This window comes from Plectrocnemia conspersa, unplaced genomic scaffold (genome assembly GCF_051122295.1).
Source record: "Plectrocnemia conspersa isolate PC_06_02 unplaced genomic scaffold, ASM5112229v1 ptg000011l, whole genome shotgun sequence".
Lineage (NCBI taxonomy): Eukaryota > Metazoa > Arthropoda > Insecta > Trichoptera > Polycentropodidae > Plectrocnemia > Plectrocnemia conspersa.
In genome coordinates, this window is record NW_028277175.1 from 16098312 (window position 1) to 16111874 (window position 13563).

The 13563-nt window shown below is 31.7% G+C and overlaps 2 protein-coding genes across 3 annotated transcripts; both read right to left on the bottom strand.

The window, feature by feature from the left end:
• Positions 1-10: 10 nt before the first annotated feature.
• Positions 11-8041, bottom strand: LOC148229687 (transmembrane protein adipocyte-associated 1 homolog). 2 transcript variants are annotated; one of them, XM_088196772.1, is made up of 7 exons: positions 7942-8041; positions 5103-5235; positions 4722-5017; positions 4409-4666; positions 4152-4335; positions 2918-3047; positions 11-2848 (listed from the first exon to the last, which is right to left on the bottom strand). In XM_088196772.1, exons 2-7 carry the CDS (start codon positions 5216-5218, stop codon positions 2678-2680), a joined length of 1155 nt encoding a protein of 384 aa, XP_088052898.1. In that variant the 5' UTR covers positions 5219-5235; positions 7942-8041; the 3' UTR covers positions 11-2677. The 2 variants fall into 2 exon arrangements, with proteins under 2 accessions (XP_088052898.1, XP_088052899.1); XM_088196773.1 differs by lacking the exon at positions 7942-8041 and adding an exon at positions 5310-5514.
• A 737-nt stretch (positions 8042-8778) lies between these two features.
• On the bottom strand, positions 8779-12032 carry LOC148229688 (peptidyl-prolyl cis-trans isomerase 5). The gene is made up of 4 exons (XM_088196775.1): positions 11917-12032; positions 9456-9663; positions 9137-9321; positions 8779-9056 (listed from the first exon to the last, which is right to left on the bottom strand). The coding sequence occupies exons 1-4, from the start codon at positions 12001-12003 to the stop codon at positions 8922-8924; spliced, it is 615 nt and encodes a 204-aa protein (XP_088052901.1). The 5' UTR covers positions 12004-12032; the 3' UTR covers positions 8779-8921.
• Between the last annotated feature and the right edge of the window lie 1531 nt (positions 12033-13563).

A 13563-nucleotide genomic window follows, 5' to 3' on the forward strand; every position in this document is an offset into this window, starting at 1 on the left:
AAAATACACATTAAGTTTATTGATTTTTATTTTAAAAAATTAAGACACACGTTTACAATAAAATCTTGCAAATCTATTTAAATATAAAATATAGATTTGTGAAAAAATTTATATATCTACATTTTTCAGTTATCCAGAAGAATATTCGATACATTTTAATGAGCTGTTACATTTTTGATAAGCATTAAAATTGTCGAACTGGAAACAAAGAAACACTTCGACAAGGACGGTGTTGCAAGAATATAGTGTCTTTCCAATATTTAACTTTTAAGGAAAAAATTGATACTGTTTCAGGTTAAATACACATTTTTATCCCATATTTTACTGAGATACTAATTAACAAGAAAAACTTAAAAGGTATACTTAAAAAAGAAAACATAAAATGGTAGCAATTATCACAGTTATTTTTCTTTAAAGTTAAATAAATTGACAAAGTTGATGTCTTAACAATATACTTAACTTTACGTGCCAACGGCACAAGCATATTCATCATCACAAAGTAAACACAAAATCACAAGTTATAAAGCCACCGCGCATAAACTATAATATAGTATTTTTTAACATAATAAAAATAAAATAAAACGAAAGTCCATACAGATCCCCAAAATATGCATGTGAGTTTTTTTAAACATATTAACTCTTTATAGGAATAATAAATTAAGAGCCTTAACGTTACAGACTACTGTTCGAAAGTGAGACAAGAATCGCCGCACTATTTACATTATTTTTAATTTCAATTCAATACACTAATTGCGAAAATTACAAAAAAAATATATGTATATATAAAATTACAAAGAGTCGATTAAGATTCATTTTAATGAAACACTATAAGCGCTCGAATCACATTGTATTCACTATCTAGTTTATTATTGTATTTATTTATTTATAAATTATTTGACAATAACATATAAAATAGAATACGACTTTTCGTCAGAATAATACAAAAACAATCACGATTTTTTGCATAAAACTAACTCAACATTTCTAGTAATAAAAATACAATATGAAAAATATTCAATGTCACAATTTTAATGAAATATTTTTATTTTATGAATATTTCCAGATTTTATGTGTGTGTATATTTTAATTTAAAAATTTTAACATTCATAATTATTTATTCTATTTTTGCAAATTTATCTTTTATAAAAAATATTTGAAACCTTTATTTTTAAAACCGTAAAAATGTGATATTATGACTGCATCTGATTATATGTAAATAAAAAATCATCTATAATTATACGCCATATCAAAATGCATATTTAAGATCCAATTTGCAAAAACATCTCGTTTCTTTTATTTTTCAAATACATTCACGAATTTCCTCGAGTTTGTAATATTTTGATAGAGCAAAAAATTAAAACGAAATTAAATGGATCAATATATTGAAGGCTTTCAAAAAGTTACCCATTTTGCTTTGAAACAATCTCTCAAATTTCCTTTAGTTTGAAAAGTTTGTTGATTTATAATTCATAATGTGCATACAGAAATTACATCTTATTTGGAAATAATGTCAGTACTGTTTGATAGATATAGAAATTTCAGAAGAATGAACCATGAAACCCAAATGCAGGTTATTAGGAGCTGAAGGAAGAACAAGTTGATTTGCGGACAAATTTGAGTTTGGGTGTTCAGCACTGGAATGTATTTTAAAGACTTAGTGGAATTTCACTGCATATAATTTGTCAACCAAGACAAAATCTAGAAATCATCCGAATCCACAGGCAGACCTACGAACAGTAATTAGCCATAAAGTGTCATATTTTGACAAAATCATAAACGAGAAGCAGTTAACAAATGTGATGGATTTTACTGTTTACAATTTTTTCTAATTCTTTAATTTATATTTGCATTTTATGCCCTGAATTTAAAGCTCATTTTTTAGAGTACACTTTATTCATCTGCAATTACATAATATTACTTATCTATCTTTAAATATATTACTTATTGTGTGTGTCACAAAAATGTTTGGGACAATAGGGTGAAAAATCAATGACAGATTTAAAAGCAACATATAATTTTCCTTTTTTATTTTGTAGTCTTCTCTTTTCAATAAATTTGAGAGATTCGATACCGTTGAAGACATAGATAGCACAATTTTTATCATTAAGAAATACCATTAAAAACAATATGAGAGATATACTGAATAAGGCTGATTAAATCTGAATAAGTCGTAAGCACCAAAAATTGTAAAATAAAAATTTGGGAACTCTTTGAACAGCCAGCATATAAACTATATTAGATATATATAGTTATATTTTTAAAACTGTAAATAATACATTTGATTCAGTTACAAGATAATGTCAAATAATAAAACTAAAAATAAAATATGCATACTCCTAAGCAGGTAAAGAAGATCAAGTGCTATTTAACTAATATCAACCAAATCAGTAAATAATCATCTATTCCACCTCTTTCATGCAAAGTATGAAGAGGTATTTTAATTTATTCTCATCAGATTCGTCTCTGATATAAAATATTTATTTCTTCAAAATTACCTTTAAAAATCTTTGGTTTTTCGTGGACATTTTCATCAGATACACAACTTGCTCTATACGTGCATATATGCAATGTATATCCAAACACACGTGTGTGAGTGAATTATGTGAATATTATTTATATTTAAGTCACTGATTCGACGTTGTCGACTATATAATTTGGCAACACTGTTGTATCGCAGTTATTGCAACATCAGATTGTGCTGATGATTGTAGCCTATAATTGGTCCTCCGACGTCCACGGATTGACTCGACGCGATGCTGTCGGGACTTTGTAGCGACGCACTGTACAAGGGATTCACGGGAGTCGTGCCGCCAGTCTCGAAAACGGTGCTGTCGTAAACGCTATTGTTCTGAAATATTATTAACGATCTCAATGTGAAGTTGAGTTGTTAGAACAATATACTCGGTGAAATAAATACCTGGTAAATATAATCTGAATCGGTTTTCAAGGAACTAAAGCTTTGTTGGTGAGGAAGAGATACTTGATCATCTTCCATAGTTTCATCCATTTGAGCTTTGTACGAAAACATAATACTTGGCTGCGAAATGCTGAAATATAAGGGTGAATTTTGTAGTCGATACATACATAAAAAAAACAGATGTATCTGATTTCTAGATATGTTTTAATCTGAATATTGATTAAATTATAAATAAATAAATGAAGTTAGCTGTACTTCATCCAATTATACTCTATTTGCGTTAACACGGTCAGTTAGAGAGCTATCCATTTCATCATTATTCATAATTGAGAAAGAGAATGCAAGTTTGGGTTTACACCCCTATTATTAGCTCTAAAGCACACAATACGGGTATACGTTCGATATACTTATCAATTACTCCTGTTTATATTTTGAATAAATTTATAGAAATTAAAATCATTACTATTTTTTATATTTATCAATCAATCAGAGTAATGATACCTATATCTGTATCGTGTGCTTTAGAGCTAATAGTAGGGGCGTAAATCCAAACTTGTAATCTTTTTCTCAATTATGAATAATGATGAAATGGATAGCTCTTGAACTGACTGTGTTAACACAAATAGAGTACAGTTGCTTTTTAAATGAATTACATTACAATCATTTTGTACCATTTTTACCAACAAAAAAGTGAAACAACTCAATTTATAATTAAATGATCAGGCAGTGCTACAAACAGATGACATTTTTCACTGTTGTTTTAAAAATGCTTAACAAAAAAGCAAGAAGTGAAAGTTTCATATTTTTTTACTACGAGTCATGTTTTGGCATCTGCAATATTTGTAATGACTGGTCAAAACGAAAGAAGTAGTGCCTGCAGAAGTAGTTTGTAAAATTTATATCTTTCTATTGATGCTATATCAATGAGACTAGGATCAAAACATTTAAAGGTGTTTGAGAATATGTTGATTGGGAATGTGACTAAATTACACCGAAGAATGCTGCACCAAATAACACAGGTGAGTCGAATGCAATTTTTATACCATAACCTATTTCATAAATTCATAATGATTTGTTTATTACAATCAATTATAAAAATACAATTACAAATGATTCTTAAGAAATTTGTAGGAGAAAATTTGTTAAAAACAAGTTTTTTAATAAAAAATTTGATTAAAATTAGCACTTAATTCTACGTAAGAATATCTTTACCGAATAATATACAGCATAATACCTGAAAAATTCACTAAGAAATGTAAGATAGACTAGTGGGGTGAACAACGTGAAATAAAGCCACGTAGTGACATCCACCATGCATAGTCCAACGCTTATTTCCCAATTCATGAGGCCAGCTCCGACAGCCTGTGTTCCGTCCAATAAGACCAATAGCAAAATATAAATGTAGAATGATAGCTTCGCTAAAATATAAAATAAAACGATGGTTATAATAAGATTTATTTTAATATGTGATATGTCATGTCCGTGTCTCACTAGGCAATGCTAATCTCTCTCTCAATCTCGTCCACGGCAAGAGCAAAATGCATAAATAAACGCTGGTGAATATCGTCGACGAACAGAACCAAAACAACATTCCGCCGTGACCGAACAAATCAAAATTTCGCGAATTTATATGAAAGCAATCGTCGGGCAGGACTATCTCTAGAGCGCCTTGCGTTATAGTGAAAGCGAGTGAAATCAAAGACGTCGCGACGAGCACATGTCGAATACTACTCCTACTGTCCAAGTGTCCTGAAAAAATTATAATTATAATATATATAAATCTATATAGATATTAAATAATTACCAAAGGCCAAGCCGAATATCACGACGCTCATTTCAGTCGACAATAGGAAGAATCGGACCGTCACCCAAAGTATCTTATCAGCTAGCCCACCAAGAGGTAATGCGGCGTTCACAGTCATGGACACGACGCATCTTATCACGCTAATTATAATATTACCCCAAACTAGACCGTAAAAAGTTAGGAATATAGGACTGCTGGTCGCCCTCAATTTCAATTGAGCTTTGTTGAAACGTATTGCCAGAAATAGCATAAAAGCTACGTTCGGAATCAATATTATAAGATCCCATATTCGGACTCTGTAAAAGTATTAAAATTAATATATATATATATACATACATATATATAAAACGTAAGAAAATATCATTGAAATAATGTGCATACTTAGAATTCGAGATCTCTTCGTAGAGGATAAGCTTACAAAATGACTCGTCTTCGTCTGGAGGATTTTGGGATGCATTGCTGCCCCAATTTTGCTTTAATGATGTACCTTCGGGCATTTTCGATATCTGATTACCTATGAAAGAAGAGGAATTATTAAAAAAAAAACACAATGCGATGGAAAAATTATGACTGGTCATATGCACATACTAAGCAATAATAACGAGATCTATTTATGGTTTATAAGTGCGTCAAATCCATATCTCCACTTTGCACTCGAGCCCATTATCCTGACCTTACATTAACACCACTTCTATATAATACAAAATGAAAACATATTTCTCAAAACAGATACGTAGACAATTGACAGGTTAATCAAATAAACACTACAATAATTAATTGCTTACTAAATAATAATGATATAAAATTGCTGTAATAAATATCTTATGAATTTTAAATATTTTATACGTAATAAATATAATTCGATACTAATAATAAATTGTTTTAAATGATTTATTAAAAAATAAATTACTAAAATAAGACATTAAATAATATACAATAAATATAATCATAAAAGCCTCGATATTTGTATATATATGTATATGTGTAAGTACCAATCGCACACATTCAGTATCAATACGAAATTTGGATCTCTTCGATAGAAACACTTTTCTACTACCGTATGACAATTACGGTTTCATGTGACTTCTTGGAACACAAAAAGAATAATGGTAATTGATCGTCTGTAAAAGAGCAAGAGCATCACAGTTGATGATTATTGCAACCATTAATCGCAATTAAAGATAAAAATATGAAAAAAAGAGATGCCATATGATTTTGATGTGAAAATTCGCCTGATCAATAAAACGATAAACGTTTGTTTTGTATTACTTGGAAGGCTCGAAATAAACAGAATTAATGGTGTTACTCCGCACTAAAAAGCATATGTTAACACGATTTTTCTGTTAATTATCGGTCTTAGGACCACAATGGCGGTAAGCACTTTAAATCATTCTGTTGTATGATTAGTAAATTTAGGTTTTAAATCCAGGTGAACTATAGTCTATTTATTTTCAAGAGTCAGTGCGCAAGAACATTGTTTAACGCGTAATCATAACATGCTTTTAAATTTCTGCCCTGTGATTGGTCGTTCGCCGTAAGATCAATCGTTTCATTGAGAACGACCAATCACAAGGCAGAAATTTAAGAGCACATTTTGATTACGCGTTAAACAATGTTCTTGCGCACTGACTCTTGAAAATAAATAGACTATAGGTTACTTTGCTTGCAAGTTTAAAATAGTATGGCTTCTAATTCATTTTATCTTAAGAAAAATTAGCTTCTATATCCAAGGTATAAGCGAAATATATGAGAGATAATCGGGGATTTTATATTATATATTAATCCATCATGCAACAACGTTTCGAAAGCATTTTCTACATGTATTCATCATTAAAAGATCAATGCTAATCTTCTTATAAGGCATATAATTGGTAGCAATAAAAATAATGTCTACTATATTCAAATTATAAAAAAACTAAAAGGATTTTAAAAAATCATTAAACAAAAATAAGCCAGATCTATTTAATTCACATTTAATATTTATTATAATGATATATGTAAAAAGAGTAAGTACAAAAAATAAATTTAATTAAAAATATACATAATATATGTTAAGTAAAATGAAATATTTATATTAAATAACAAAAAAAAATAACAAATTTAATAATTATATTCGCAAAGAAAAAGTTTGTTTCATTAGTTTTATTTTGGCAGGTTGATTAAATCTTAAATCGTTAATAATACTAAATCTAAATTAGATATTAAAACAAGAATTGCTTCTAATAAGTCAACGTTTATGGAAGCTCTTAAATCATATTTGATTATTTTAAGAGCATAAAATAAACGCACTCAACATATTAAAGAAAGTTATAAAAAAGAGTTAATTGGTCGAATTTTTATGACCGACCTCTTCTCCTCCTAAAATACCATGAATCCGACTCTACAGACCTGATATACAGAGATTAAACAATTTTTATTTATTCTCTGTTGATTTTTCAACGAGTTTTTGAATCTTCCAATTTATTAACAGTTTCCAGAAACCGGACAATCCACAATAACTATACAACATACAACGTACAATAGACCCCGCAATAATACGGTAAATTGAGGATGTTCTATTTGGATGTCCGTTACTTTATGTGTGAGCGAGTCAAATGGAGGATATCTCACCATATGTGCCTGATTCGTATGTACGTATTGCAAAAAATTGTGAGTATCTTCTAGTCCCCCAAATATTAACCGTGTTATTGGGGGGGGGGGGGGGGGTCCACTGTATATAAATAAATTAGATTCATTAGTATTTACAGAATTAAAAAGTAGTTTTAAAGCAACGACTTTATCAGTCTGGAATATTCCTTTATTTATCTAAATATATAAAATTGCATAGAAAATTCAAACAAATGACAATGACAAAATATGTTTACAGTCGTTATCTACGGCATAAACTGAGCTGAACTCGACCAATAATTTAGGAGCGATAACACGTTTATTGTTTTAAATTTATTGTTAAGGTCATAAAACTCGGCAATTACTGTGTATAGTGCATTTAAATATGACATTCGATTTACCTTAAAAATTAAATTCTACGATGCACACAAACAACTACGTGACAGTTATTTTGAATTATTACAATAAACAAATGAAACGAGAAACGTAACGAAGTGAAGGGTGGATTGACACATAATCGACGTAGGGTGAAATTATGCATAATCCAATTATACTGTGTGACGTTTGATATGAAACATCGACTACGCGATTATAGTAAGGATGACGGACGAACCTGGTGAGGAGAAGGAAGCGCCCCATCGTCGCCGTCGACCGAAACTTCAATCTGTCAAAGTAATCGCAGCCCACCGCGTCCGTGCTCACTTCTCAATACTGTGTGGTTACAATGTTAGTAACCGTCGAGCGGACTGGTTACTTTTTTATGACACATCACTATAGTAATACATTTTTGCTTACAAAAATATTTTATTTCTGCAGGTTATTAAAATTATTTAATATTTTACAAAATTACTATATTTTTATACTTAGTAAAACATCGAAAAGTTTATAAAGCTAAATAGTTAATGTACATCAGTGGTAACCAACCTTTTTGAACTTCTGGACCGGATATCTTTTTCTTCCGGCATTGGCATAGCGAAAGGGGAGTGGGGAGGTGTTTGAAGGTCCAAATGAAGGATGCCAACGGTCTCGACAAATATTGCCGTGTCATCAGCATAACGAATGTTGCTAATTGTTGTCCCCGCTAATTTTATTCCTTTTTGACCCTGGAGTGCTTCTTTGAAGGAGAAAGAACACACCCCTGTCTATCACCTCTCTTTATTTGGAATAATGTTCTCAATCTGAGATTGTTTGATACCTTTCGAGTCCATACCACCTTACTGCGGTACACAATATCTCCGTATCTAGTTTTCAGAAACTCTTGAAATTAGCAGTGACTTAATCCTTTTATGTTTATTAAATAAAATATATTCTGATTAATATTCATAAAACGCTAATTATCAATCTTTTTTGTATCATCTTCTACATCAGTCCTTTCTTTCCAACAATAGCTAAAACGCCACATTATTTTTACTGCTTCTACAGAATTAATCAAATCCAAATAAAACGCTCATTGTGATAGCAGTTCTTTATATTTTAAAGTTATCGATCAAAGACTATATCACATTATATACAAAAAATATAAATGCAAATGTGGATTTGTACTAATAAACGTACATTTATCTAATAAATGAAAATTTATCTTTTTTATTTGAACTAATTCACAGCATCTTCTTTAGAGACGGAGAAAGGCTCGCTGATTTCTTCAGCTCCGCAGTCGGCGATGACGACTTCCTTCATAGGCTTATCTCTTCCGTCAGTGCTGCCGTTCTCGATTTGACGAATTATGTTCTTTAAAATTTAAAAAAAAAACAATTTTTATGTACAGTTATACAGCCAAATAATAAGATAGATCGTAAACAATGCACTACCATTCCCTTGATGATTTTTCCGAATACGACGTGTCTACCGTCCAACCACGGCGTTTGCTTGGCGGTGATGAAAAATTGAGATCCGTTCGTATCCTTTCCAGCGTTGGCCATCGACAACCATCCGGCTCCATAATGCTTCAGCTTGAAGTTTTCGTCAGCGAAGCGTTCTCCATAGATGCTTCGGCCTAAAAATTTAATGCGTCATTAACTTCTAATGGAAATCTAATCTTGGAAAAGAACAAAGGAATAATGCACTGAGACGAAATTTGGCAGAATTTCAAGTTTTGAAATGTCCACACAAAGGATAAAAAGAACTCACCGCCGGTGCCGTCGCCGTTAGTAAAATCTCCTCCCTGTATCATGAAGTCTTTGATGACTCGGTGGAATTTGCTTCCCTTGTAACCTTCGCCTGCGGGTTTCTTGGCGAGTTCGATGAAGTTTTCAGCGGTCAAAGGCACGGTTTTTCCGAAGACGCCGATCTCGATGCGTCCGGCGGGCTCGCCGCCGATTTTTATGTCAAACCATACCTATCGGAAACAAAACGCGAATTATTAAGACCACAATTGATATGTCGAATCGTTGTGAAGCATTTTAAGCAAATCAGTGCATGTAACAGGATACGCCAATCAGATCCAATGAACATAACGATCGGACAAATGGAACGGTTTCACAATGGAACAAAGAGTGACGAATCATAAAGAGTTTGTTTTTGTTGATGTTTTACAATTCAGACGGTCTCGTCTCACAACAACAAAAAAATATTTATGTAGTTTGTCCGGACCCAAAACCATCCTCGCTCAAACATATATTTACATTCACACACAGAAATAGGTTTCTGTGTGATTCGTGATTCTTACGACTAATTTGTCTTATGTGTGATATATTTTTCGAATCCATTTCTCATTTGAAGGTTGTAATATTGTAAAATCAGTCAAATTATACACACAAATTATATTTTTGTGATTTTTGAGGATAGTGTGCAATGTGCATCTGACTCTTAAAATTTAAAGCTGATTGAATTATTCGGAACCCTTAAAGGAGAATGTATGGTCAAATTAGTAATATAAAACTCAACGATTTTTTTTGATATATTAACTATTTTGACTTTGAATTCTTAAGTGTACTGGTTACACCTCAAGACTTACCAGGACGGATGACCAAAAAACCCGTACTATACCGGTAAATCTAGTACATCATCAAAATGGTTAATTTATTATTTAAAATGTTTACTAATAACTAAGTATAATTTTAACTATTCATGTGTGGAATTTTATTAACACATTTAAGAAAACGAATTATTATTCAAGACAATCCACTCTCAAAAATATAAAAAACAAAATTAAAATGTAAATTGGACAAGTTACAAAAATTCGAAATAACGCATTCGTAATATACCTTAAAATTACTGTTATTTGTTTAATTTTATTAAATCCATTTTTTCGTCATTTTACTTCATTGTTAAAAATATTAACAAAAATTTTTACATGACAATACTATGTATTTACCTTATCTCGATTTTTTTGTAACTAAAGCTATCGTTTTTTATAATTAAATAACGAGACTATTTTATAGACCAAAGATAGTGAACATATTTACTTCTAAGCATTGAAATTGTTTTTTTTTTATTTTCATATATCATATGTGTTCATGATTCTCTAATGTATGCTAAAATTTTTAATAATTGAGGACCTTTTTTCAGCTCCTGTAGCATCCTTAAATGAACAAAAATTTCCGAGATGTTTTTTCGGTGTCCTTTGATATTTTTAAAATCTGATATTTAGAAATAATTGTTTGAAAAAATGTCCAGATTTTGAAATTAGAAAAATGGTCACCTTATTTATACTAAAGTTTAAGAATCTGGTAAAATTGACTTGAAATATTAGTCTCTAAGTAGACGAAGCAATCCTACAAGCTGAAATCGAAGCGGATCTGATGATAACTGGAGGAAAATCATCTAAGAAATGAGAGCTGGAGAAAAGTAGTGAATAGTTCGACAGCAACAGATTAACAAGGAACACTTAAACCCGGATTCCATCAGAAAGAAAATTACATTTGTATATAATAGATTATTTATTTTGTGGTGAAGTTAGCACCTCACGTTGCTGAAGTGACTAAGTAATCTTTTTCTTTGTTTCGGTCAATGTATTAGTTGAAAGAAAAATTTTGAAATATATATTGTTTAAAAAAATGCAATAACAAAGAGCCAATTTGTATTATTTTTTTCTGGATTAAATGTAAAAAAATATTTTATACCGTGATCTATTTTTAGTGTATGTAGAAAAAACATCTGGTTAACGCAATAAGCGTAATTGTGCAAATTTATTCAAACGGTAATATTTCAACAGATGCACAAGATAATTGGAAAATAAAACTTATTTTATTTGTCATCAGTTTTATAAAATCTTATCTTTATGGCTTTATGGATATGAATTACATAATCCGTCGAAAGACGGAGTAGAATAAATATTAATAATTCACAATTAATGTAACAATATTTAAAATCCATTATCATTGATGATTGCAACTCAGATTCTGATGAGAGCGAATGGCTCCTTTGTAATGTAAAGGTCAAGAACCGGTTTCGGTTTTTTAGTAGCCGAGCGCTGCATTGAAATACAATTCAAAATAAAAATGTGGAATCAAGTCCATAGTTAACACATTCTTCAAAAATTACAAGATTTTTATTTTAATTAGTTATAGAGGTCCTAATTAGCGTCGCCTAGCGCACCTGTCGGTCATGGTCAAGGTGGAGCAAAAGCTCTAAGAAAAAGTTGAAGTACCTTGTTGGTGACTTTGGGTCCCTTGGCCCCTTCGTCCGAGGCTAGGGCCAAGCCAGCGAGGCACAATAGGGCGAAAGCAACACGCATCTTGTCTCGAAGGCGTCTCGAGTCGCTCTGATGGTTGCCGAACGCAAACTCGATCGCCAACCGCCGGCGGCCACGCGACCAGTCACGTCACAATCGCATACACACGCGCGCGCACACGTACATCCTTCATAGCGTCATAGCATCATAGAACAATCATCATCAATAAAATACTCTTCCTATTACATTTTTTACATTTTATTGTTTTACATTGATTAAGATTTTACTTTAGATGCTATTTTAGAAAATTTAACCTTGAGTAGCAGTTTATCAGAATATGTATACATATGTATATTCAAGCTCGACGCATGTTTCTTTTTATTTTTTCTTATTAAATTCCGAATAAAAATCAGATTAAAATCATTTTACATATATGCTAAATTTATTTATATAAATTGGGATTGCTTTTTTCAAGTGACTGTTAAAACACAAAATAAAAAAATAATATGTGGGGCTCATTTATATATTTATTTAATCATTCATTATGACCAAAACTTGACGGTACTATGGTAGCACTGACGTGATGGCGACGGAAGGCAGTGGATTCTTTTAGTGGACCTCAACAGGAAGACAACGGCTGGTGGTGCCTCATCCACTGTTCACTTACCTATATTATCATGTAACATACTATGGGAGCCGAATTTAGATTTGTTATGGCCAAAACTGGTCGGCGCTGTAGTACCATCCCGTGACCGTTCTCTCTCTCTACCGGCAAGCCCGCAAGGGTTCGGACGTGTGCCGTCGCGCGCGCCCCCTTTACAATGTAAACAACTGTAACCGTCAATAAATATATTACTGCAGCGGCTCAATCTGTGTCTCATTGCCACCCGCCATCAGCAACCACCCCTAAAATACTTTATAAGTTATTATAATGTAATTTAATGTGTAATTACCACCCGTCCGCCAAAAATATAATTAACTTTTTGTAAAAATGAGACTCGCCTAGCTCGCTTTTTAGCAAAACCTTGAAGCAGCATATTAATGAATTGAGCAATACAACGTTTAATTAAAATTATTGCCAAGTCATAAAAAAAGTACTCGGCTCTCGCCCTTACCAACTGAAATGGACAAAGTCAACAGTACTCTCAATGTAAGCAGGGAATTTGAGAGGGGGAGTTATTCAAGTTTGTTGTCATAAATCTGTGGTGTTTTTAGTCGGGTATGTTTTTCTGGAAAATGTTGTCCGAGTTAGAAGTCCGGGTCTTGATTTTTTTAGTTTACTCGGCGAATTTTGACTCTAGTCCGTGTCGGATATGTAGCGTGGTCGAGTTGTCTGCGGCGTTTGAGTCGATCCGGTGTAGTGTCGACTGAGGTTTTGACCCCGTATTTATATGTTTCGGCCTGCTTCTCTAGATGGTCGATTGATCCTCGTAAGAGATTGGTCGAAGGTAAGTTTTTCGAGCGATTGATTGTTACAGATTGTTACAAAAACGTTTCTGGTGTACTATAAAACAAAAATTTTACAATTATTTAATATCCTTGCTTACTTAAATTAAAACAACACGTAGCACATAAAGTGTAATTGTCTAAAATAAATGAAAAAAAGGTCTGACGAGCCATATA